A 25,053-nucleotide genomic window follows, 5' to 3' on the forward strand; every position below is an offset into this window, starting at 1 on the left:
ACCGAGGTGGGGAGGCCTCCGCAACCATGCCCGCCCTGGGCGCCCTCTCACACCACCACTCCCTGGGCACTCAAGCTGGGGTCTAGCAGGGGGCCAGCAGCCAAAGGGCTGGGGCAGGAGTCAGGTCAGGGTCCACCTCCCTGCTGGGGAGGGAGCAAAGATGGAGCGGCGGGAGGAGCAGCCGGGGGCTGCAGGGGCTGGAGCAACACCAGCCTTGGACTTCACTGTGGAGAACGTGGAGAAGGTATGAGGGCCCTGGGGTGGGCACTCCAGTGACAGAGCAGAAGTTCTGGGGACTGACACTAATGGCAGAGCCCAGGCCTGGGCTGGGTGCCTGCTGGGATGGTGCCCTAGAGCACCTGGCATTTGCTATCTCTGGGTAGGCAGGACAGGAGTGCTACGATGTCCTAATGGGCTATTTTTGGTCATCCTTAGACATATGTTCTCTGTAGATAGATACTCTAGGGTCTTGGGATCATCCCTCAAGATGGTGATGGCTTAGACCTCCAGCCAAATTCGCTATTTTCCAGCTCCATAGGAACTGCATGAGTGTGCAATGAGAAACCAGGAACTCAGGAGACCTGCAGCTCAGTCTCCATGAACCAGATGACCTGTTTCGTTGAGCCAGGGTCTCAGAAAATAATCTGGAACTAAAACAATCTGGGTTATCATTCCACTCTTCCTTGGAGCAGGGTCCTTCATTGGACAGAGGACAAACCGGTCCTGAGCAGTCAGAAGTAGGGTTAGCCCTCTTTGTTTTATCCTGGGTCTACAGGGCCAGGTCCTGCTGGCAGCCTCATAGCTGGCATACTCACCTGCCCATAAATCTTCCTGCCATGGCCCTCCCAGGCTTCCACACTGCCCAGTCTGTCTTTCTCTGGCTCTTTTCTGGATTCTGTCCCCAGAGGCTTGGAATGCAGAAATGCATGCCTGGGGGATGCATGGGGAGATGTGGCTACCCTGCTGGAAAGCAGGGAATGGTTCCAGATATTCATTTGTTATTCTTGACTCCTATTTGCCATACCAAGTGGTGAGGATGCATCCCTTCTGCTTCTATTTGCCGCCTGCCCTTAGCTTCTTGAAGGGCCAAGCTGGTTGTTGGGGACAGCGGCCATAACTGTCTGTCAGGGGTGCAGACAGAGCTAAATCTGCTTGTATGGTGCCTGCGTAGGGGGTCAGAGTCCTGGCCTCACTTTTCCAGCCCTCAGGACCAGGCAATGTTGGCATGGTTGCGCACTGTTCCATGTGCTGCCAGGGAGATAAACCACTGTTTTCTTACTGTGTAAAGTCCCAGTGGAATTGGGACCATAGGGATTCAGCTAGTTGAATGCTCTAGAGTAGGCATTTGTCAAGGCTGCAGGCTAAGACGTCTCTGAACCAGCATTTTAGACCCTCACATGTTCTTACCCTCCCCTCTCGTATGTCTCTGCCCCAGCGCTTCCTGGCAGAGTCTTAGTCCTGCTCAGATTTCACACTGGCTTTGGTGCCAGCATCTGGAGTGACCTAGGGATGATCTTGGGGGGAGCTGAATGGAACTATAGGAGTTGATGGGAGCAGCTGTGCCTGGAAGGATCAACTCAGGTTGTTGCATGCTCTTCTCAGGCTTAGCTTCATCCCTGAGGAGTCTCTCCTTCCACCTGGGCCTTGCCCTTTACCGCAAGTATGTCCCCTTTGAGGAGCTCAGCCTCCTCTTTTTCTGCTTTCCTATGGAGGTTTGACTCTCTGAACCCTCAATATTTTGCTATAAAGAGAAAAGGATATGGTAGAACAAGGGCAGGTAGGTTCTCAAGACAACATCAGGATCCGGGGCCCAGGAAGCACTGCAGAGTCCTGAGCTCTCACTTTCTGTTCAGCCCCTGAGTCAGAAAGACCAAGTCTCATCCTCTGTTCTGGGCTCTGGAAGGATCCAGAGTGGCCAACATCTGCTCAGTCCTGTACTGTCCTGCAGGCGCTGCACCAACTCTACTACGACCCCAACATCGAGAACAAGAACCTGGCTCAGAAGTGGCTGATGCAGGCCCAGGTGTCCCCACAGGCCTGGCACTTCAGCTGGCAGCTATTGCAGCCTGACAAGGTGCCCGAGATCCAGTACTTTGGGGCCAGTGCCCTGCACATCAAGATATCTCGATACTGGAGTGATATCCCCACTGACCAGTATGAAAGTCTAAAGGCCCAACTCTTCACCCAAATCACCCACTTTGCCAGTGGCTCCAAGATTGTGCTGACTCGACTGTGTGTAGCTCTGGCCTCACTGGCTCTCAGCATGATGCCTGACGCTTGGCCATGTGCTGTGGCAGATATGGTACGGCTCTTCCAGGCTGAAGATTCACCAGTGGATGGCCAGGGCCGCTGCCTGGCTCTGCTAGAGCTGCTCACAGTGCTACCTGAAGAGTTTCAGACCAGCCGCCTGCCCCAGTATCGCAAAGGCCTGGTGCGGGCCAGCCTGGCAGTGGAGTGTGGGGCTGTCTTCCCATTGCTGGAGCAGCTGCTACAGCAGCCCAGCTCACCCAGCTGTGTGCGTCAGAAGGTGCTCAAGTGCTTTTCCAGCTGGGTACAGCTGGAGGTGCCGCTGCAGGACTGTGAGGCGCTCATTCAGGCTGCCTTCGCTGCTCTGCAGGACTCGGAGCTCTTTGACAACAGTGTGGAGGCCATAGTCAATGCCATCTCACAGCCTGATGCCCAGAGGTGAGCTGGTCCCTACCTTCCCAGAGAGGGACAGTCTGCTTGGCCAGCTACACATCCATCCATTCATCCATTTATTCAGTAAACACTAATTGAGTGCCTGCTGCATGCCTGGTCCTATGCTGGAGATACAGCAAGGAATCAAATAAGACGTGGTCCCTGTCCTTTCGGTTCAGAGAGGGAGACAGACATTAAACAACTAATCATCCAACAAATTATTCAGTTAAAATATTTGACTCTTTTTCTATCAACCAATCAGTCATCAAGCCCTGGCTGTTCTGCTCCTGACCATATTGCAAATCTATTTTTTCCATTTCCCCTGCCTCCACCCTAGCCCAAGCTGTCATCATCTTTCTCCCCTTGTTATTGCAGAGCTTACTGGATTTTGCTCTTGTACCCTTCATTGTCTACTCAGCAACCAGTGTGATCTTTTGAAAATGAGAGTCTAATCTTCCCTTTCTTCTCAAAACCCTTCAGTGACATCCTCATTGCTCTTAGTATCAAGTTCAGGATCCTGAGTGTGATTCACACAGGTGCCTCACAATATGGCATTTCCAACCTCGTCTCGTGCTATATTCCTTGCTCTCTTACTCTCACAGACTTCACAGTTTCTGGTATGTCCTTTCAGCCTCATGCATACATTTAACACCACATGCATTTAACACATCACCTTTGCTTCAGCTTAAACTTCAGATCCCTGGGGAAGTCTCCATGATTTTTTTTAAGATTTATTTATTTATGCATACAAGAGCTGGGAAGCAGGCCAGAGGTGCGGGGGTGAGAGGATTCACCAGAGACAGAGTGGGGAACAGGCAGATTGACGGAAGTACACTGCTGAAAAGAACAGCAGGCGAGACAGGAGAGGTCTGCTGCGCCATGTGAGTTGTTCCCTGGCCAGCCGGGGATTGACCTCCTGCTGCAGAGGCTGAGGACAACTTCATAGGTTGTGTCTTAATCCCTTGCGCCATCAGGGAGGCCCCCATGATTTTTTTTTTCAAGATTTATTTATTTATGCATACAAGAACTGGTGTATAGGCCAGAGAATTTGGGAGAGGGGTGGGTTGAGAGGACTCACCAGAAACAGAGTGGGGAGCAGAACAGGCAGATCTACTGAAATACACTGCTGAGGGGAGCAGCGGGTGATACATGAGAGGTCTGCTGTGCCATGCGGGTCAGCTCCCTGGTCGGGCATTGAACTCATGTTGCAGTGGCTGGTGATAACTTCATAGTACTGAGACTTAACCCCTTGCGCCACCAGGGAGGCCCAAAGTTTCCGTGATTTTTTTTTTTTAAAGATTTATTTATTTATGCATCAAGAGCTGGAGTACAGGCCAGAGATGCGGCGGGTGAGAGGATTCACCAGAGACAGAGTGGGGAATAGAACAGGCAGACTGACTGAAATACACTGCTGAGGGGAGCAGCGGGTGAGACAGGAGAGGTCTGCTGTGCCACGTGGATTGCTCCCTGGCCTGCCGGGGATCGAACTTGTGCTGCAGAGGCTGGGGATTACTTCATAGTGCGGTGCTTAACCCCTTGCGCCACCAGGGTGGCCCAGTCTTCATGATTTTTGAGACTCAGTTTGGTCTGTGTCAGAGCTCCCGGTGTTTTCCCATTGTAGCCTATAATACAGTTTCATTTTAAGTAAATGTATATCTCTCCTGTTAGTCCCTCAGCTCTGTGAAGACAGGGACTGTCGTTTTATTTTGTCACATTGTGTTGGGCAGCACTTGGTAACATTCAGTAGTTTTTGAATGGATGAAAAGTAGGAGTTGCAGAAGGAGAGAGGTCCCAGGCTTCAGGATCTACAGCAGGTGCAAAGGCCTGTGGTGGGCAGCACCATGGTACATCCAAAGACTCAAAAGAAGGTGAGTGTAGTGAAGTTCTGTTCATGCTGTTCAGTGCGCTTGTGGAGTGTCTACTTGTGTGCCAGGCCCTGTGCTGAGAAGAGGGAACATAAAGGTAAATGGGTTCACTTCTGTAAGTCAGGAGCTCATAATTTACTAGACACATGAATAGGCAAATATAGTCAACGTGATGAATGTTCTCAGAGAGAAAGCAGAAGGCTGAAGAAAGCTTTCCAGAGGAGGTAACAACTGAGCTGTTCTTGAAAGTTGGTTAAGAATTGAGGTGATGGATATGAGAAGGATATACCAGGCAGGCCTAAGAGCATGAGCAAAGAAAGGGTGTGAGAAAGTCTGGTGAGTAGGTATGATTAGAGAGCAGGATTTAAGGGCCAGTTGTTGGGGATCTGAGCTCAGATCATGCAGGATCTGTTGATCAGGCTTAAAATGTTGGTCTTCATCCTGAAGCTTGATTTAAAGATATTAAGGGATTTTAAGCAGAGAAAATGGCATGATGTGATTTATGATATCAATTGGATTGTCAAGGTTAAGAATGGAGGGCTGACACTGACATTTCAGGGATAGGAACACTAGACAGAGCTGGAGAGGGAAAAAACACTGAAAGAGATCACATGGGGTGTGGTTAAGGTTCTATCTTTAGCACTAGTCACATCTTAATTTGAATCCCAGATATTCCACTCACTAGACCTGAGATTTTTGAATAAGCCACTTTTAAACCTCAATTTCCTCATCAGTGAAATGGGTCTGATATATTAACCTTACAGAGTTGTAGAGGTTTAAACAATATAACATGCCCAGGGCCTGCCCCTACCATTCTATAAAGAATATTTTGGTATAAGAATTAAATATAACAATTTGTGCGAAAGGTTCGACATGGCTCTTAAGCACTCCACAAAAGTGCTTACTATTATTTGGTGTCAGTTGCATGGGGAATTAGTGTGATCCCTTTTCCCTGGTTTCCTAACTTAGGGTGGGTACCAAGGCCCAGGTCAAGGCCTTTCTTGGTAACCTGAAGCTTCAGTTCTGGCTAGGGGCGTACAGTTTGTGGCTAAGGGAATTGGCAAGGGCCAGTGGGTAGGTGATGTGGGGTATCCCTGGGTACACCCAGGTCTGCCCTCCCAGCCAGTCTCAAGGGCTTTGGTAGGTAATTGATGCCTCTTCTCTGTACGAATGAGCAGGCTTGCAAGGAGTCAGTGAGGGAATCCACAGCCTCCTCGGCGCCCATTGGCTGCAGCCCCCTTTTGTTGCTTAGCAACTCTCCCCATTTTCTCAGCTCTGCTCCCTGAGCTCTAATTGCAGGTCTGGGCTGAGCTCACTGTGAGTGGCAGCCAGTGAGTCCCAGCAGCCCTGCCCCAGCTGTTTGAACTGACCAACTAGGGCCAGGTCTCCTGAACCCAGTCTTAGCCAGGTCCTAAATGCATCCTTTCTGTCTTCCTCCCCAAACCTAGAAACCTCTGGGACCTCAGACATCTTCTGTCTACCACAGAACTCAGGCATAGGTGCCAGGTAGTAGGATATTATGGGATTTTAAGCAGAGAAAATGCACAATGAGATTTCTGGTATAAATTGGTTTGGCAAGAGTTCCCCGGTGGATGGGTTGCACTAGGCCAGCATCAGTTTAGGTCTTGCTCTGTCTAGTCTACTTTGACTTGAGAAAGTGACCTGAAGTGGTTTTCACTCGTAGGTCATCCAGTCACTGCCTTTCCCAGGTGTCCTTACATGTGCCCTCCCCTTGCCTGAGCTTCCGCTCAAGTCAGCTTTTTGCCCCTCTCCTCCACAACTGCTATTGTCTTCCTGGCTCTTGCTCCTTTGAAAATAAAGCTTTCTTTTCTGAAATATGTTCTTAATCCTGGAAAAGCTTTTCATTAGGGACAGGGGCAAGAGAAAAGGTGAATTAGACATGCTCTTAGGACCTCCTATTAGTTAGGACTTGAGATATGGGCTGAGATTTGCATAGATCCTTTGGGGACATTCAGGTTGGGTCATAAAAAAAAGAAACAGGCCTACAGCAGTATAAGGGGCTGTCTCTCTCAACCCGAAATCTAAGTTTCTGTCTAACCTTGAGTAATACTCTGAGTCCTTCTGGATTTAGCCTACTGTGGGGCTCAGATAAGACATATTAAGAACTTTCATCGAATCCCTGCTGTGTACTTGAACTATCGCAGGTGTGAAGAAACCTCAGAATATAGTGGGAATGCTTTGGGAGTAGGGAACTTTCAGCTGCTTGGGAGCTTTCAGGCCATGGCCCCTGGCCCTGCCCCTGTTCGTTGTCCCAGAGTCTGGCCTGAAGGTGCCCATTGTCTGGTGGTGCAGCCTGTGTCAGGGTCATGAGACTGAAGCTATCCAGCTGTCTCCAGGCAGCACCCTCTGGAGCTGTCTCTGAGCTGGGGGTATCCGGGTATGAACGCCTTGTCCCAGCAGATTAGAGATGTTGGGAAGGCCAATATCCTGGACTGGTTGCCTCCCCCTCCCCCTAAGGTTATGATGATACCTGCCCAGCAGCCTGCTTGGGGCAAGTCTACATTGTTCTCCACCGGACCCTCAGACCTCCCGTCCTTCACAGATTCCTCCACAGATTGCTGTGGTGATGCTGATTGACAGCAGAGGGTCCTCAAGCATCTGATCCCCCTGAGAGTATCACTTCTACTTAGTCTGACCCCCACAAAGCAGGCTGCCGTGGCAGGGCTGGTGGAAAGGAGCCAGCCTCTCCACCCCCTTTGTGTACTGTGCTTCCTCTGCTCCTCCTTTAGGGACCACTGTGCTTCAGGGCTCTGACGTGAGCTTTCTTTTTTCTCTTGTTCAGCATTTCCTTCCTTGGCAAGTCGCATCTATTCCCATAGCTTCAATTACTAGCTATTTACTGATGACTCCAAAAATCTCTGTCTCCTGCTCTAACCTCTGCTGGGCTTTGGGTTTTTATACCCAACTCTCTGGACAGTTCTACTTGCACATCTCACCAGATACCTTTGATTCAAGAAGATACTGAACTTTGATGATACTGATCACCTTCCAACCTCCCATCCGGTTTGTTACTCTCTCCCTCCAGGTCTCCGCACACAGCTCCACCATCTACATGTAGTTGTTTAGCTAGTAACCTGAGAGTTGCCCTTGACGTGTCCCCATCCTCACACCTAGTCAGTCATCAGGTCCTGTCCATTTTCCCCGTGGCAGTCTCGTTCATCGTTTATTTCTCTCCCTTCCTATTGCCACAGGGAGGCATTAAGATTGGTTTGGAAGGGAATGGAGTGGAAGTTGGGGACTGATGCTCTCAGAAGCTGTGGCCACTGAAAGTCTTTAACAAGGCTGTGGAGCCTGTGTTAGCTTTTCTGTCTCACATCTTTTTTTATTCTCCTCTCACACTGACTGTTCTTATTTCCTAAAGCTGCTACTTTACGTGGCGTATGTATATGAAGAGCTTTAAACAACAGAAATTTGTTGTCTCCTAGCTGTGGAGGCCAGAGATCCAAAATCAAGTTATCGGTTCCTTCTGAAACCTCTGCTTCTGGTGGTTTGACGCAGCCTTTTACTTGCAGTTGCATGACTACAATCCCTGCTTTTATCATCACGCTTTTTTCTCCCTGTAGGCCTGTCTTTACATGGGTGTCTTCTTATATGGATCTCAGTCATATGTATTAGCGCCCCCCAACTCTATGACCTCATCAGTAATGACTCTATTTCAAAATGAGGTCATGTTCTCAGATATTGGCAGTTAGGACTTCAACTATCTTTTAGGGGAGACGATGTAACCCATAACAGTCTGCTCTCTGGTATCCTTCTCTTCCAATATGTCCTTCCCACATGCAGAATACATTCATCTCATTCCAACCTCCCTCAAAGTTTTAACTAATTCTAGTATTGACTCTTGAGTCCAACTGGGGTACACAATTAAACCCATAGCACTAACCTCACACTCCTTCCCAAAGTTCTGAAGATCTCTGACCTCAGATTCTTCATAACATAGACATCATCAAACCTGCCATGTAGACCTTGACCTGTTTTGGACTTGATGTGCGGAGGGGGTATTTTGATAGAAAACAGGGAGAATGTATCTTTCTCTGAAAGCTGGTGGGGAATGGGTAGACAGTTCTGATGGATCTCACCTCACGTCCCCAGGTACGTGAACACACTCCTGAAACTCATCCCACTCGTGCTAGGACTACAGGATCAACTGCGACAGGCAGTGCAGAATGGGGACATGGAGACCTCCCATGGCATCTGTCGCATTGCTGTGGCCCTCGGAGAGAACCACTCCCGGTGAGGAGAGGGACAGGTGGGAGTGGATAGCAGGGCTCTCTAAGGGGTGGGCTTATGGAGCCCTCCTGGCGGAGGCAGAATGACCTTATTCGGTCATCTCCCTCTCAGGGCCCTGCTGGACCAAGTGGAGCACTGGCAGAGCTTCCTGGCCCTTGTCAACATGATCATGTTCTGCACGGGCATCCCTGGCCACTATCCTGTCAATGAGACCACCAGCTCCCTGACCCTCACCTTCTGGTACACACTGCAGGTGTGTCTGCATGACCTCCTGTAGGACTGGGCCATGAGGAAGTAAGTGGATCATGGGCTTCTGTGGCTAGCAAGGTGACTAACTCTCTTCCTTGACTCTCTCAGGATGACATTCTGTCCTTTGAGGCAGAGAAACAGGCTGTGTACCAGCAGGTGTACCGGCCAGTCTACTTCCAGCTGGTGGATGTGCTTCTACACAAGGCCCAGTTCCCTTCTGATGAGGAATATGGATTCTGGTCCTCAGATGAGAAGGAGCAGTTCCGAATTTACAGGTGATGGTGGCACAGGCCAATTCCAGCTCTAAATGGAGTCCTGAAATAATGACGACAGTGAGGGGGAGGGGCCCAAAGCCAGGCTTACCGAATCCTGGGCCACCTTTCTCTATTCTCTAGGCACTTTTGCAGGGTTGTGAGGGTACTGGGGTGGGCTCCTGGGCTGGGTTACAGGATTCAGGTAGTGTGTAAGGCCTTCATCTGCTTCTCAGGGTGGACATTTCAGACACGCTCATGTATGTCTATGAGATGCTGGGGGCCGAGCTGCTCAGCAACCTCTATGACAAGCTGGGCCGTTTGCTCACCAGCTCAGAGGAGCCCTACTCCTGGCAGGTACCTCCCAAGCCTGAGTCCCTCAGCCCTCCCAGACCCATCCCACTCTCCTCGGCCAAGCCAGTAGTACCTTCTTTCCCCAGCACACAGAAGCCCTGCTCTATGGCTTCCAATCCATCGCAGAGACCATCGATGTCAACTATTCTGATGTGGTGCCTGGGCTCATTGGCCTCATCCCACGGATCAGCATCAGCAACGTGCAGCTGGCGGATACTGTCATGTTCACCATTGGTGAGACCTGGCACACACCCATCAATATACTCCCAGAGCCACAGGCACCCAGCCACAGCCACAGCCAGCCTGCTGGGTTCTTTCCAAAATGAGAGAGACACACCTCCCTATACACATGTCAGCATTATAATCAACCGACTGTCTTGGCCCACGTAGTGTACTGAGTTGCAGTTTGGTGAGGCTACTTCACTGTCAGTGGGACAGCAATTCTAGGCCTCTGCTGAATACCTTCCTCCTGCTTCTCAGCTGCAAGGCTCATGTTTGAGCATCTGTATGCATATTTGCCATCAGTCTTCTGAATGAGCAGTGCTCTGTACTGGAGCTGCAACTCTACTCTGCCAAGAAGTCTGTCTGCCTGCCTCACAGGGACCTGGTTCAAAGCCAGCCTGACTGGCCTCAGATATCCTCCCTCTCTATTCTTCTCCTAGGAGCTCTTTCTGAGTGGCTGGCTGACCACCCCGTCATGATCAACAGCGTTCTCCCCCTCGTACTGCATGCCTTAGGCAACCCTGAGCTCTCTGTCTCTTCTGTGTCCACCCTTAAGAAGATCTGCCGAGAATGCAAGTATGACCTGCCTCCCTATGCTGCTAACATCGTGGCTGTCTCCCAGGTATGCAGGTGCCCTGAATAGAGCTTGGCCTCAGGGTACGCTCTGCACTGCACTGAAATATACCATATTCTTGACACCTGTTCCTTCCTCTTATCCCCAGGATGTGCTGATGAAACAGATCCACAAGGTGAGCTCACAAGTTTCTAGGGGGCTCCTTGGTGGTATTGTGGGAATCTGTAGAAATCCTATGTTCTGTCTTCCCCTACCTCTTGTCCTTTACTCTCCGATCCTGGAAGCTTCCTCAACTAGATAAGTCCAAGACTGACCCTTTATTGTTCTGTCCTACAGACAAGCCAGTGCATGTGGCTGATGCAGGCACTGGGCTTCCTGCTATCAGCTCTGCAGGTGGAAGAGATCCTTAAGAACCTACACTCACTCATCTCGCCCTATATCCAGCAACTGGAGAAGCTGGCAGAGGAAATAGTGAGTGAATTGATTGTGTGTGGTGGTGTTGGGGGGCATGGAACATGGGTGGGATTCTGCAGTTCCCCTTTCTATGGGCTCTAGCTGCTGAAGGCTAGGGTTGGGGGAGCAAGCTGGGGCTGAGAGATCTACAGCTTGGTTCTCTTCTCCCCTTAGCCTAATCCCTCCAACAAGCTGGCCATTGTCCATATCTTGGGGCTTCTCTCCAACCTCTTCACCACGCTGGATGTCAGTCATCATGAGGATGATCATGAAGGCTCTGAGTTCCGGAAGTTACCAGTGCCGCAGGGACCCAACCCCGTGGGTGATGTTGTCATTGTCATTGCCACCCCTAAACCCTGTGGGAATGTCACTGTCACCCCACTCCCAGCTCTAAGAGTAATACTGCCATTGTTGCCCTGTACCCATGGGACATGCTACATTTGGTCCTCTGCCCCCATGAATGACCTTATCATTGTCCCCCACTCTGTAGGGAGTGATGTCATTGTTTCATTTAAGCCCTTGGGTGATAGTGTCTTTTCTCCCAACCCAACTGGGGTGATGTCATTGTGGTTCCTCTGCCCCATGGGGGGACACTGACATTATCCTTCAACTATTAAGTGGTACGATGATGTGTCCCTGTTTAACCACTAACACTATGGAACCTTCTACTTTAGCATTCCCTGTGGGAACAGAGGAGGCTTTCATGCTCCCCATGTAATGATAGTTCTGCCTTCGAGTTGCTCCCAGTCTAGAGGACATGCATATAAACAGATTGTTGCAAGGCAGTATGATAAGTAATATGGTAAGCTCTGGCCCAGGGCGTTGAAATGACCACTTATAAGCTGTTTGACCTGGGACACGCCCTTCGCCTCATTTGAACCTATGAACACCAAAGTGTCTGGCTCATTCATTTCATACAGCTGTGCTGGATAGTACATGTGGCCTCGAGTGAAAGTGCTTTGCACACTGTAAAGTTCTGTACTAATATGTGGGACTGCTTTGATCATTGTTCTCAGGGTTTCTCTGGAGAAAAGGAAACCACAGTATCTTGGAATCTCTGTTCAACTCCCCACCCCATTTGCATTACCCTTCTGACCCCAGACCAAGCCTGGGCTGCCACTGTCCCACCACTCTCCTTCAGTAGTCATTATCCTGCCCTCCCCACTTCCCAGCGCCCTCATCTGCTCCCTGCTGCACCATAAGCTGCCTGTGATCATGCCTCCATTGGGGCTTTCTAACCTAAGCCTGATGGAGAGGCAGCATCTCCGCTTCTACAGGGACGGGCCCATAGGCTTTGGGCACTAGATGGGCTTTTTTGAGCAGAAATATATAGGGAGTAATTTTTTAAAATGTTACATCTTAATAATCTCATAAGGCACTCATGATATCCCTGATTTGCAGTTTGAGGTTTCCTCTGAGATGATCCCTAGAATTCAGGATATTTTGTTTTGGGGCGGGGCGAGGGGAGGGGCAGGCACAGGTACAGCAAGTCATTCCTTCTACTCAGTGTCCCATCAGTGTGCCCTCTGGGGTAAGAAGTTTGAATTCCTGGCCTATACTCTATTAAGAGGTCCTTCCTGGGTGAGTGACAGTGGTGGTGGGGGCACCTCACTTCTTTCTGTGTCTTCAGGTGGTAGTGGTGCTGCAGCAGGTCTTCCAGCTTATCCAGAAGGTGCTGAGCAAATGGCTGAATGATGCTCAGGTGGTAGAGGTGAGCCCCATCCCTTGCTTTCTGGCCCCCTGGTGACTTTGCTCAGAGGCAGGAGGAAGGTGTTGCTGCTCACTTAAGCTTGCAGTGGTCTGGAGGAGACACACGAGGTGAATCCTGCCCCATAGGTACAAGGGACCTTTTGGGAAGACATTCAGAATCCCCAGGGCCCTAGGTGGCCAACCAGAGGACTGTGAGGATGGGGCTGAATGACAGTCAGGGATAGGGATCTGCTTCAGCATCAGACTTGCCTTTGACCCCTTTTCAATTCAGGACTTTGTTGCTGTTGTTGCCCCCTGAGAGGAAATGGTGGAGATGGAAGTAAGTAGCAAGAGTTAAGTTACAAAGTTCCATCCTGTGCCTCTGAGAAGGACCTTTTTACCTCCTGCCTTGCAAGGCAAGGGTCAGATTTGTTGACCTGTTTTTCTTCACAGTATCAGGCAAGGCTTATAGGTAAGGGCCCCATTTTGGGCCTTCTCTGTGCAGGGTCTCAGTTCTACTCCAGCCAGTGGATCTGCTGATCAGGGCCCCTTTGCTTTCGTTCCTTTTTTTTTTTTTTTTAATGGAAATGTATTCAGCATATAACATTGTATAAATTTAAGCGGTACAATTGCCATTGTAGTGAGCAGGCATCACATCAGTCAGTGGTTGGAAGTGCTAAGATTCTTAGCAAGTTTGATGATTACGGTAAATGTTGTCTATTTCATGGACCTCTCTGCTTTCTTTCCAAGGCGGTGTGTGCTATCTTTGAGAAGTCTGTTAAGACATTGCTGGATGACTTTGCCCCCATGGTGCCACAGCTGTGTGAGATGCTGGGTCGGATGTATAGCACCATCCCCCAGGCCTCCGCTCTTGATCTCACTCGACAGGTAGGCCTTCTCACTGGGGCAGCAGTGTTTTAGGTTTTATCCTGTACAGAGATCTGACCCAGGGGTGGGGTGAGGAGGTTGAATAGGGTGGATGGCTGCCCTGGCAGGGGTCCTCACTTGCATTCCAGGTAAGCTGGCTCGTCCTGGTGAGGCAGGGGTTCAACTGACCACATTCCCTGCTTTATTATAGCTGGTCCACATCTTTGCTCATGAGCCTGCCCACTTTCCCCCAATCGAGGCCCTCTTCCTGCTCGTCACTTCCGTCACACTCACTCTCTTCCAGCAAGGTAGGTCCTGACCTGGGGCTCTGCTGCTGCTGCTGCCACTGCCTCTGCTACCCCAATTGGGGAGCCAAAGCTGCCCACTCTGTTCTCCTCTGTCCCCTGAGTTGCATATGGGACTTGATGGGAAATTTATGGGATTAAGCACAGTGCAATTGTCACCTTACAAATAGTTGACACCTTAGGTTGCAGTGGATAAGAGAGTGAATGATGTCTTCTACTGGCCTGCTGGGCTCAGGGCCAGTCTGGATGTGGAGGAAGGTGGGGCCTGAAGCTCTGAGGGTTGTGGGGCACCAGGCTAGCTCCTTTTCTTTGGTATATAATAAAAAGTGGAAAGAGCATGGGCCTTGAAGCTAGATGAACTTAGATTCTAAGCTCATCACCACCAACTAGTTGTGTGACCTTGGGCAAGTCACTTACCTTTCCAGAACCCACATCTGTGACATGGAGATTTCATATATATGCTAGGATTGTTATCAGTATTTAAGTAGCATCTTTTGGGCCCCCGGCTTGGGGTTTTTGTACATGATGTATTCAGTATACAGTGTTGCTTCCTTTCCCTGCATTGAGGCTTATTTCTTTCTAGGCCAAAAGCCTTTGAGTATTGCTGCAGCCCCCCCACTTACGGTGGCCCTCTACCTTGCAGTTGGGAGCAGGGATGCCAGTTTTCCCGGCTGTCAAATCCAGGCTTCTAATTTGGAAAAGAAATAGCACGGCTCCTCCAACCTCAGGAGTCCTGCCTGGATTTATGGCTATAGCTGATCTGAGGCTCAGCCAGGGTCTCAGCTGAAGCCCTAGTGCTCCCTGTTACATCCTTAGTGTTTGGTCCCGTATTGCTGGCCATGGGTTGGTCCCAAGTAGGGAGAAACCTGAGCCAGAAACCTAGGTGTGGTCCTTCTCAACTCTGCCCTCCCACTCCTCATATTCAGGTAGGGACAAGTCCTGGTGGTCTTGTCTCCCGATTATCCCTCAGAGTGACCCCCCTCCATGGCAACTGCTTCAGTGTAAGGTGTCACCTGGATTACCTCAATAATCTTCTCACTGGTTTGGCTGACAGATTCCCTTCTTTCCTGTGCATTCTGTACCCTGCAGACGTAATGTTCTTTATAAAACACAAATCTGAGTATTTTCCCTCCCTGGCTTATAACCCTTTCATTGCCGCACCCCACCACCTCAGGTTATTGTCCCGCTCATGATGTAGCTCCTGCATACTTCTCATTGTCCTCTCCTGCCACTGTCCTCATGACTCTGGCTGTGCAGCTACCCTGACTTTTTCCTAACCATGCCCCATTTGCCCCTGTGCCCTAGTACTCTGACTAGAATGCTTTGTGCCCTTTCATTCCTTCACACCTTACCTACGCAGTGGTTTGCAGAAGCTCCTCTGAGGCAGAATAGGGTGCTTCTAACTTTGTGCTGAAGCTGCATTGTGCACACATTGCTGATACAGCACTGATCACAAACAGTAGTCAGCTTTAATGTCTGTCTGTCTCCCTACACTAAGCCCCTCAAAGGCAGGGTTGAGTCTCCTCTCTGCATCCCCAGTGCTCAGAGAAAGCTAGCATAGCACAGGCATCAGATGCTGTTGAAGAGAGGCAGGCTTTCCCTTTCCTCCTGCCCTCACAACCTTCCTTCCTCACTGTTTGGCAACTGCTAGCAGAGCAACTGCTGAATGTAAAACCTGCTGTTACAGTGGCACCCGGGCGTGGGGCACATTGGGCCTCACTTTCCAGGACTCGAATAACTTGGGGCTCAGATCTGAAAGGGATGGGCTTTATCAGTGGCTCCTCATAGCCTGGAGAAGGAAGCAGGGACAATTGCCATATACTTTACATTCAGGAAATTGTTTGTGGCTTGCGCAAGATCACACAGCTCCTAAGTGGTGTCTCAGGCACATGTTCCTGCAGCACCTTGTCCTGGGAGGGAAGCGGCCGGGCAGGAGCTCCAGGTGCATGCCTTGTCCTTACCACAGGTGTCATCAGACCTGGAGGCTGAATAGGGCCAAGAGCATATTTGTTGGGCTTGTCGGTTGTCTTGCTGGACAGGATGGCCCCCTGACCTGCTATGCTGTCCCAGTCTTGCCACCCCTTCCCTGGGCTCTGCCTTCCCACTGCACCATGGGGTGACACATTGACTGGTTTCCCTCTTTCTTCATGTGTCCAGATGGTGGGAGCTGGTCATCAGCCTGGCAATCTGCTGAGTCAGTGTCCATGTGGAGGGGCTTTGCTGGGTGGGGATCTCATTTTTGGCCTCATGATGCAGTTTTCAAGACCCTGCCAGTGGCTTGCCCAGGCATCCCCACAGTAAATTGAGCACTGCCTTACCCAAGACAAGTGCTTTGGTTTCAGTAGACCCAATAGATTCCTTTCCTTGGCCAGACCATAAGGGCATCAAATTGAGGGGACACCTGCTCAGGCCCTGATACCACGGCCATTTCAGGGCCTCAGCCAAGCCTCCAAAGGAGGTACCACAGACTGAACTCCCACCAGCTCTGCCCTTCTCTTCCATGGCTAATGATGGGGAGGGACGTGTGGGATGCAGTGTAGTGCCACCTCAGCCTGCTGGAGACCACAGCAGGAGTGTGGGGGCTGTTTCTTCAGCTACGTGGAGTCCAGCATTGCTCGAGCACCAAAGGATCACTTGGGAGACTGGCCTGAGGAGGAGTGGGGAGTAGGTGGAAGGCCCCTTGGGAGGGAGCTGGGGCAGGCCCGTCCTTCACTTTGCCGTCTCTTTCTGTTGGGCTTCTCCCAGTTCATGGTTTTTGTATGTTTTGTTTCTTTATCTTGCTTCCTGCTGCTCATGTGCCCCCACGCTGTCTCCCTGCAGGCTCTCAGTCCCACATAACTATATGAGGTTGAGTTGCTGTTTGTATAATTTTTTCTTAAGTTCCATCTTTATTATATTTTAGGGCCCAGGGATCATCCTGATATTGTTGATTCATTTATGCAACTCCTGGCACAGGTGTGTTTTAGTTTTATTCATTCACGTTCTGTTCTCTCTCTTTCTCTTTCTCTTATGTTGAAATTCAATTTAAGCCTATTTTTAGCTTTCTGTTGACAAATTTTTTTTCTGTTCAGTTGAATAGAGTTTCTTCATCTGTTTCCGTGGAAGTTGACAACCCAACATCCTCCTTTAGCGCCCCCTTGCCTCAACTAGCTCAGTCCTCTCCAAAGACCAGGGAGAGGCTGGTCCCAAAGGGAGGGAGCTGGGTGTGGCCAGGAGGGAGGGGGTGGGGGCTGTGCCCAGCAGCTCCTATGCAGTTGGGGTGCCCAAGAAATTCGGGGGTAGGACTGGAGTTGAAGAGCCTGGGGCTCATTGTCCCCGTGCTCCTGCCGGGAACAACCTGTTTCAGTGCCCCCGGCCTGCTGTTGAGAGGTGGGCTGGGATGGCCCCAGAGGGAGGGCTGAAGAGGAATGTGCTGCGGTGGAGCCCTGAGTCGGGCTGCCGGACAGGTTGTGCCGCTGTGCTGTGGGAGGTGGGGTGTTGGCTCCATTGTGACAAGGTGTCCGGATGTGTTTGTGTCTGGTGTGTGTTGTGTGCTTTGATCTTGGTTTGGGAAGGGAACAGAAATCACGTAGCCGCTCTAAGTAGTATGTTCCATGTTGGGCATTGGGATACATGTGTAGTTGAAGTTGGGCACTGATGCATGCTGTGCTGTATGCTGATGTGTGACAGGCATCTGGAGTGTTGATAAGCATGTGTGGAGGCGTGTGTGGGCTGTGGGAGTGCGTGTTGTGGAGTGGTGGAGTGGATACTGTGTTTAGCTATGTCTATATGAGGGCCGTATGTTTTGTGCTTTGGGAACATGGGGTTAGTGTGATGGGGGCTTCTGTGCATTAAGGGGTTCATGTGGGTTGAGGGAATCCTGTGAGTTGAGGTAAATATGTTTCTTGGCTTAATCCACAAATATGTATTAAGTGTGTAATATATGCTTGCAACTGTGCTAGGTACAGTTCTTACTCTCTTGGAACTTACCTTCTAGTAGTAAGGTGGGGAGGTGCAGGAGTGGGAGATGCGGAGTGTATTCTGAGCTTGGATAGATGTGTGGGGGTTGTATCTTTGGGGGGTGAGGTCATTTGAGTGTGTATTTGAGGGTGGGTGTGCTGGGAGAGTACATGTGCTAGAGGACTTGGGAGGATGAGGCTGTGGGTATGTGGACATGGTTTGGGATGTGTGGGGTGTGAATATGCAGTGAGGGTGCATTGCTGATGTGGAGTGTATGTGTAAGGGATGTGGTAGAGGTGTGTTTGAGAGTAAAAAGGGTGTTTGAAGTGTAGGTGCATGTGGGGTGTTTATACCTGAGTGAACTTGGGGAAGTGGAAGGTGTATAAGGGGCTGGAGGGATTGGGTCTGTGGTGTGTGCTGGGAGGCTTCTGGGGAACAGCAGAGTGTGAGGCTGCCATGTAGAGCATCTCCTGTGACCTGAGGAGGTGCCAGTCATGTCCTGGTACCACTTGGGGTAGACTGTCTGCCCCTGTACTCCACCTAACCTCTCCCCCCACCATGGCAGCACTGGCTTGTGGGCGGGGTGTGACTGAGAAGGACTGGGATACAGGGTATCCTGGGTGAAAGTGGGGTTGTGGTTCCAAGGTTTCTACCCTACTTTCCCTCTTCCTGAGCTGGAGGGCATCTGAGGAATGCAAGCGGGAAATGAAGGGGGGCTGTTGGACTGGGCTCCGCATCCAGCTGTCATCACTTCTTCCAACTGCCCTGTTAACAAATCCGGGGACTTCAACTACTTCTGTGAATCAAAGTAAAGTCACTGCTGGCTACCTGGAGCCTGCAGGAAGTCTGGCCCTGATGGAGGGGACAGGGGAAAGTATTTGCTCAGGGAGTGACCTGGGACCCAAGCTTTCTGCATCATGAGCCTCCAACCTCTCTCAAATACACTGTGCGTCCATGTGCACATATATGTACATAATATCACTTGGTTGCTCCTCTTCTGACCTGCTGAACTCTGGGGTGATCTGGGTCCCCAAGAGATGTCTGGGTCGCTGAATTTGGCAGCCGCTACCTGTGGTGTGTGAGGTTGGGGTTGAGGTTGGGGGATGGGGTGGCAGGTGAGTGGGGGGATGGTCCTTGGAGCTGGCTGGGGCTGGGCTTATCAGCTCCACCTCCTGCAGGCTCTGAAGCGGAAGCCAGATTTGTTCCTGTGTGAACGATTGGATGTCAAAGCTGTGTTCCAGTGTGGTAAGTGGGGCTAGATGGACAGGTGGGCCTGGGCCCTCTTGGGGAGATCCTTAGGCCCCATCTGATATGCCTCTGCCTCTTCCACAGCTGTGCTGGCCCTCAAGTTCCCCGAGGCACCTACTGTCAAGGCCTCCTGTGGCTTTTTTGTGAGTCCCATGCTGACCCCCTGCTACCCCCTACTTAGCCCTATCCTGCCCCTGCACTTGAGGGTAGGAGTAATGGGGTACAGATCTTATCTCTAGGGGGAAGTGGGGAAGGAGCTGGGGCTGAAGGGCCTCTCTATTCTTTGTAGACAGAGCTGCTGCCTCGGTGTGGGGAAGTAGAGCCTGTGGGAAAAGTGGTGCAGGAAGATGGCCGTGTACTGCTCATAGCAGTGCTGGAGGTGAGATGCTCAGGTGGTGTTTGGGGGTGGGGGGGTCACTCTCCTTGCTAAGGCAGTTGCCCTACTAGGAAGCTTGAACCTTTGATTCCCTAGCTCTCTAATTCTGTTTCTTCCTCAATTAAATGTCCAAAAGTTGTAGGGTTGCTTGAAGATCAGCTGGCTTTCAAAAAGCAGTACTCACTTGTGATATATGGTTTGACCGAGGAACTTGGGTTGGGGGGTGTTGCGGGGGACGGGTTGGCTAGGCACCCTTATTGCAGAAGGGGAAAAGCCCTGGTGTGCTAAGAACTTGTCTCCTTCAGGCCATTGGGGGCCAGGCCTCTCGCAGCCTCATGGACTGCTTTGCCGACATCCTGTTCGCCCTGAACAAACACTGCTTCAGCCTCCTGAGCATGTGGATCAAGGAGGCACTGCAGCCCCCTGGTTTTCCCTCTGCCCGCCTCAGCCCTGAACAGAAGGACACCTTCAGCCAGCAGATCCTTCGGTGAGCAGAGCTGGCAGGGCCTAGGCTTGGGTGGGGAGGAGGAGGCAGTGATGGTAAGTGGTGCTAACTGGCTCTCCCTTCCCTCCTCAGTGAGCGAGTGAACAAGAGGCGGGTGAAGGAGATGGTGAAGGAGTTCACACTGCTGTGCAGGGGGCTGCATGGCACAGATTACACAGCTGACTACTGAGGGGCATCCCTGTCCCACCCATGCCGCCTCCTCTCCCCTTCTTCTCCCCAAAGAGTAAACCTACACCCTCACTACAACACTGTCTCTGTTTCCTTTCCACTGCTAACACCACCTAACTGGGTGACCCTAGCAGGCCTTGGGGAAGGATGGGAGGATACTTGGAGCCAGGCTTTGGAAGGGAGCGGTGGGGGCAAGTTCTGGTTCCTGTGATGGAAGGGGCACTGTGGTAACCGAGCCATCTGGGCTGATGCAGAATGCTTCCATTGCCCTTGAGGTGAGAATGTGGATTTCTATGTCCCCATCCCACCCCAACATGCATGAAAGCATGCATGTATTTAATCAACAGTCTTGACTACTGGGCCTCTAGCTCCGCCATGCCTTGTTTTGTCTGAACAAAGGTAAACTTACCATGCTAAGCTGGGAGCATGAGGAGAGTGAGGGAAGTGGCTGGATAAAGTTTCATTGCTAATGGGACTGGGAGACTTCTAGGCAGGGGACCTTGGGCAGGAAAGGGAGCTGGGTTTGGGTCCAGTTGTGAGGGAAGAAATGGAGTGTGGCTTTAAGTTCCAGGATGGGTTTCTGGTGTGAACTTATGGAGGTGCCTAAACTTCACATGATTGTAGAGAGGTATAGAAACAAGGGTTAAGTGTATGTGGAAAGAGGTATTGCAGCTCCCAGAGGAAGAGGACGGTGCTACCTAGTGTTGTCTGTGAACCCGTAGCTCCCCACCTCTGTGGTACCTGACCAGCACAGGATGGTTGGGGCCTGGTCAGGACCAGGGACAGCGCCCCTCCTGCAGTTGCTCTCCTTCCTTAGTGTGATTCCCTTCCTTTCTGTTCTTCCACCATAGCTGCACTGGACTGGCTCCCACGCATCCCAGTCTTCCCCTTAGTAAGAGCTGAAGCAGGAGTGGGCGCTCCTCACTTCCATCCGTGTGCGTCCATGACTCTCCTTGGAGATGATAGGAAAATTAGTTGCTGCCACGTTAGTTCCACTGTTTCCATCCTGTTTTTCCCCAGTCTTTGCACAAATTCTGTGTCCTACATTTTCCCTCCTTGTTCAATCTCTTCCCATGACAACCAACATCATCCCGCTCTCATCAGTCATCTGAGGCCGCCCTGTCCCCCTTCTCCTACTCCTCCTTAGTCTCATTCTCACCTTGTTGATTTCCCACTTCTGGGTATGTGGCGATGGATCACATACTTTTAGTCCTCCTATATGGTGTCCCCAGATGGCTTCCCCACTCCTGTAACTAAATGTAACATATAAGCTAGGAGAAGGAAGGTCCTAGAGCCCAACTTCTGATATCAGACAATATCTTCCGTTACTGATTTTCCACTGACTTGCTGTGTGTCCTTAGCTGTTTAGCCTCTTTGAACCTGTTTCCTGAACTGTAAAATGGGCAATTCTTACTTCAAAGACTGTAAACTACTTTAAGAGCATGGCGGCTGGTCAACAGTCAGTGCTCAGTGTTTGCCTGATTGAGCAGATTGCTTGTAAGGATAATGGTGAATGTTCCAGTACATGTGATAAGCAAGTCTTAGATCTAAATTGATGTCACCCAGCAATCCTATTAGGAGTACTATTGTTAGGACCCCAATTTGGAGATGAGGAAATGGTCGTGGCGACCTTAGGTGACTTTCCTAAGATTCTCAGCAAGTACTCAAGTGACTGAGCTTAATATTCATACCCAGGCAATTTGGCACCTGAATTAAAAATTACATAAAGCTACCTGCCAGATGATAAGAGTGCGCATGAAGTCCTTAACAGTATCCAGCGGAGAGGAGCTGCTCAAACTGGAGTACCTTTCTGGGTGTCAGGGCTTCTGAGAACGCTCTTGGTGGTGCGGTGAATCGAAGAACCTCCTGGGGGTGGGGGTGGGGGCTGGGGAAACTACAACACCCAAAAGCCTTCGCGCCTTCCTGAGGCATTTCCGGTCGGGCTCCGGCAGACCATTGGTCCTCCGGAAGACTTGTCGAGGATTGGAGGGCGAGAGTTGTGCTGGTTTGGGATTGGCTAGGTTGCCACCGGCCACGCCTCAAAGGCCCGGAAGTACTCTTGCCAGCAGGCTCGTGGGTGGCGGAAAAACACGGGTTTGGTTTCGTGCTCCTCTGGCCCGCCGGCCTTGGACTGCCCAGCCGGCTTCGGACCGCGCTTCGGAGCCCGCTCTGACCCGTTGAGGGCAGCTTTGGAGCAGCCGGGACCTGCGGCTGGCCGAGGGCGTCCCTTCTGTTTCCCGCGCCCCAATCAGCGCCTCATGGAGTCCTCGTTCAGCAGCCCCGCGGAGGCGGCGATGCAGCGGGAGGCGGGCGCCGCGGGGCTGCCCACCCCTCTCGCAGACCTGGACCAAGTGTACGAGCTGGAGCGAGTCGCTGTATTCGTGCGCGACCTGGGCTGTCAACGGGTGAGGGCTGGTTAGGGAGGGTTGGCCCACCTTCCTAGGCCTCCCAGGGGGTCTCCCAAATTCTCCCAAGGAGAATTTGGGGAGGGCTGAGTTGGACGAGGGCCTTGAAGGTTATGTGGCGACTCCCGGAAGGCTTTCCTGAAGAGGCTCTCCGTGGGGGAGTGTCCCTGACTCCGTGGCTTCTACGTATAGGTAGCCTTGCAGTTCCCTGATCAGCTCCTGGGCGATGCTGGGACCGTGGCTGCACGACTGGAGGAGATCACGGGGTCGAAGATGTTCATTCTGGGGGACACGGCTTATGGCAGGTGTGAACTTGAGCTTGAGGGTGGAGGGTGGCATAAGTCGAGGGGTCCAGGGCTCATGGTGTTTCCCCTCTCTGATGGTATCTGTCCCCAATCCATGTGTTCTTTCTCATGATGACGCCTTTCCTGATAACTAGCTCCGTTAATGGACTGTCTTTTTATAACATCATTTTCTTCACTGACCTTATTTGCCATTGATGACAGTAACTCTTGAGGAGAACCTCTCTCATTGGTGGTATTTCCTTTGCAGCTGCTGTGTGGACGTGCTGGGTGCTGAGCAAGCTGGAGTTCAGGCCCTTGTGCATTTTGGCCCTGCCTGCTTAAGTCCTCCAGCCCGTCCACTCCCTGTGGCCTTCGTCCTTGGTCAGCGTTCTGTGGCCTTGGAGCTCTGTGCCAAGGCCTTTGAGGCCCAGAACCCAGACCCCACTGCCCCTGTGGTGCTGCTGAGCGAGCCGGCCTGCGCCCATGCCCTAGGTGAGGGGTTTTGCCTGTGCATGCTGGAAGGGTGGACCAATTGTGCCCTAATTTCCCCATTCCAGTACGCTGGCATAGAGCTCTTGTAACGGGCTTGAGTCTAGTCTTTGCATTTGGTTCATAGTTGGTCTCTTGGGGACAGAGGGACTCCTGCCTTGCAACTTTCAAAGCTGACACCACCTCCTTCTTCCAGAGGCCTTGGCCACTCTCCTGCGTCCACAGTACCAGGACCTGCTTGTCTCCAGCCCAGCTCTTCCCCTGCCAGTGGGCTCCCTCAATCCAGAGCCTGAGCCCCTGGAGCGTTTTGGACGTCGCTTCCCACTGGCTCCAGGGAGGCGTCTGGAAGAGTATGGGGCCTTCTATGTGGGGGGCTCTGAGGCCAGCCCTGACCCTGACCTCACCCCTGACCTGATCCAGCTGCTCTTGGGCTGGGCACCAGGCCAACCCTTCTCTTCATGCTGCCCAGACACAGGGCGGACTCAGGATGAGGGGGCCCGAGCTGGGCGCCTAAGAGCACGTAGACACTATCTTGTGGAGAAGGCCAGAGATGCCCGTGTGGTTGGGCTGCTGGCAGGCACATTAGGTGTGGCCCGACACCGTGAGGCACTGGCACACTTGCAGAAGCTGACTCAGGCTGCTGGCAAACGTAGCTATGTGTTGGCCCTGGGGCGGCCCACACCTGCCAAACTTGCTAACTTTCCTGAGGTGGATGTCTTTGTGCTGTTAGCCTGTCCTCTGGGTGCCCTAGCCCCCCAGTCTTCTGGTGGCTTCTTCCGGCCTGTACTGGCACCCTGTGAGCTGGAAGCTGCCTGCAACCCTGCCTGGCCACCTCCAGGCCTGGCTCCCTACCTCACACATTATGCCGACTTACTGCCTGGTGAGTTGGGGGCCACTGCCTGAACCCAGAACGCTAGGGATGTGGAATTGGGACCAGCATGGATCCTTTTTCTCCCTCTCAGGTTCTCCCTTCCATGTGCCCTTGCCGCCACCTGACTCAGAACTGTGGGACACCCCAGATGTGTCGCTCATTACTGGGGAGCTCCGACCCCCACCTGCCTGGAAGCCATTAAAGGATCCTGGATGCTCAGCCCTGACCCAGAGACCTCAGCTGGAAATGATTGAGAGCAGCCCTGCAGGTAAATGTGCAAACTCTACTCCCAGCTAATCCCCCCCACCCCCCAAATTCAGCCTACTTAGTCTCAACTCCCTTTCTTGGCAGCCTCATTCCTTAGTTCCCGGAGCTGGCAAGGGCTGCAACCCTGCCTGGGTCAGACGCCAGTGATAGGAGCTGTGAGAGGAAGACGGGGGATTGCCATCGCCTATGAGGATGAAGGAAGCAGCTGATACCATGTAGGGGCAGAGACACAGGTGGACTGAGAATCACTGCTAAGACCTTTAGTGTCCCCTGCACCAACTTCACTCCTCTGCCAGGATCCTTGAAGGAGCCTGGATGAAGGGAGGGCAGGCAGCCCTTCACTGAGGATAGGATCCAGCTCTGTGCTGTCCTGGCACTGGCACAAAGCTGTGCTTAGTGAATGCCTGTTATTTGAGTGATGGAGATTGACTTGGATCTTTCCTGAAGCCACTTGGGCCCGTCTGTCTTCCTGGGAGCAGCCCGAGCCCCTGGCCAGTTACAGTTCCTGATGTGCAATTAAAGGTCTGTCCTTTGAAAGGCAGGTTCTAGAAGATCTTGACCATAGTTTCTCAACCTTGGTATTATTGACATTTGGGGCCAAATGATTCTTTGTTATGAGGGGCTGTCCTGTGCATATGTACTAGATGCCAATATTATACTCCTCCCCAGTCATGATAACCAAAAATGTTTCCAGACATTGACAATGTTCTCTGTGGAGACAAAATTGCCCCCATTTGGAACC

At 51.6% G+C, this 25,053-nt stretch overlaps 2 protein-coding genes across 3 annotated transcripts; both read left to right on the top strand.

Annotated features, from left to right (window-relative positions):
• Positions 1-160: 160 nt before the first annotated feature.
• On the top strand, positions 161-20,054 carry IPO13 (importin 13; the record flags this gene model as incomplete). Of its 2 annotated transcripts, XM_084243175.1 has the most annotated exons (20): positions 161-244; positions 1,949-2,685; positions 8,658-8,798; positions 8,907-9,048; positions 9,153-9,319; positions 9,532-9,652; positions 9,736-9,883; positions 10,312-10,493; positions 10,594-10,620; positions 10,782-10,916; positions 11,073-11,216; positions 12,529-12,609; positions 13,338-13,475; positions 13,666-13,762; positions 16,662-16,714; positions 18,877-18,943; positions 19,031-19,089; positions 19,236-19,325; positions 19,628-19,809; positions 19,900-20,054. In XM_084243175.1, the coding sequence occupies 20 exons, from the start codon at positions 161-163 to the stop codon at positions 19,994-19,996; spliced, it is 2,892 nt and encodes a 963-aa protein (XP_084099301.1). The 2 variants fall into 2 exon arrangements, with proteins under 2 accessions (XP_084099301.1, XP_084099302.1); XM_084243176.1 differs by lacking the exon at positions 19,900-20,054 and having other exon boundaries at positions 19,708-19,776.
• Positions 20,055-22,253: 2,199 nt separating this feature from the next.
• Positions 22,254-24,520, top strand: DPH2 (diphthamide biosynthesis 2; the record flags this gene model as incomplete). The annotated part of the gene is made up of 6 exons (XM_084243733.1): positions 22,254-22,400; positions 22,593-22,705; positions 22,953-23,176; positions 23,370-24,053; positions 24,136-24,312; positions 24,396-24,520. 6 exons carry the CDS (start codon positions 22,254-22,256, stop codon positions 24,518-24,520), a joined length of 1,470 nt encoding a protein of 489 aa, XP_084099859.1.
• Between the last annotated feature and the right edge of the window lie 533 nt (positions 24,521-25,053).

This window comes from Talpa europaea, assembly GCF_964194135.1.
Source record: "Talpa europaea genome assembly, chromosome: 9".
Classification (NCBI taxonomy): Eukaryota; Metazoa; Chordata; class Mammalia; order Eulipotyphla; family Talpidae; genus Talpa; species Talpa europaea.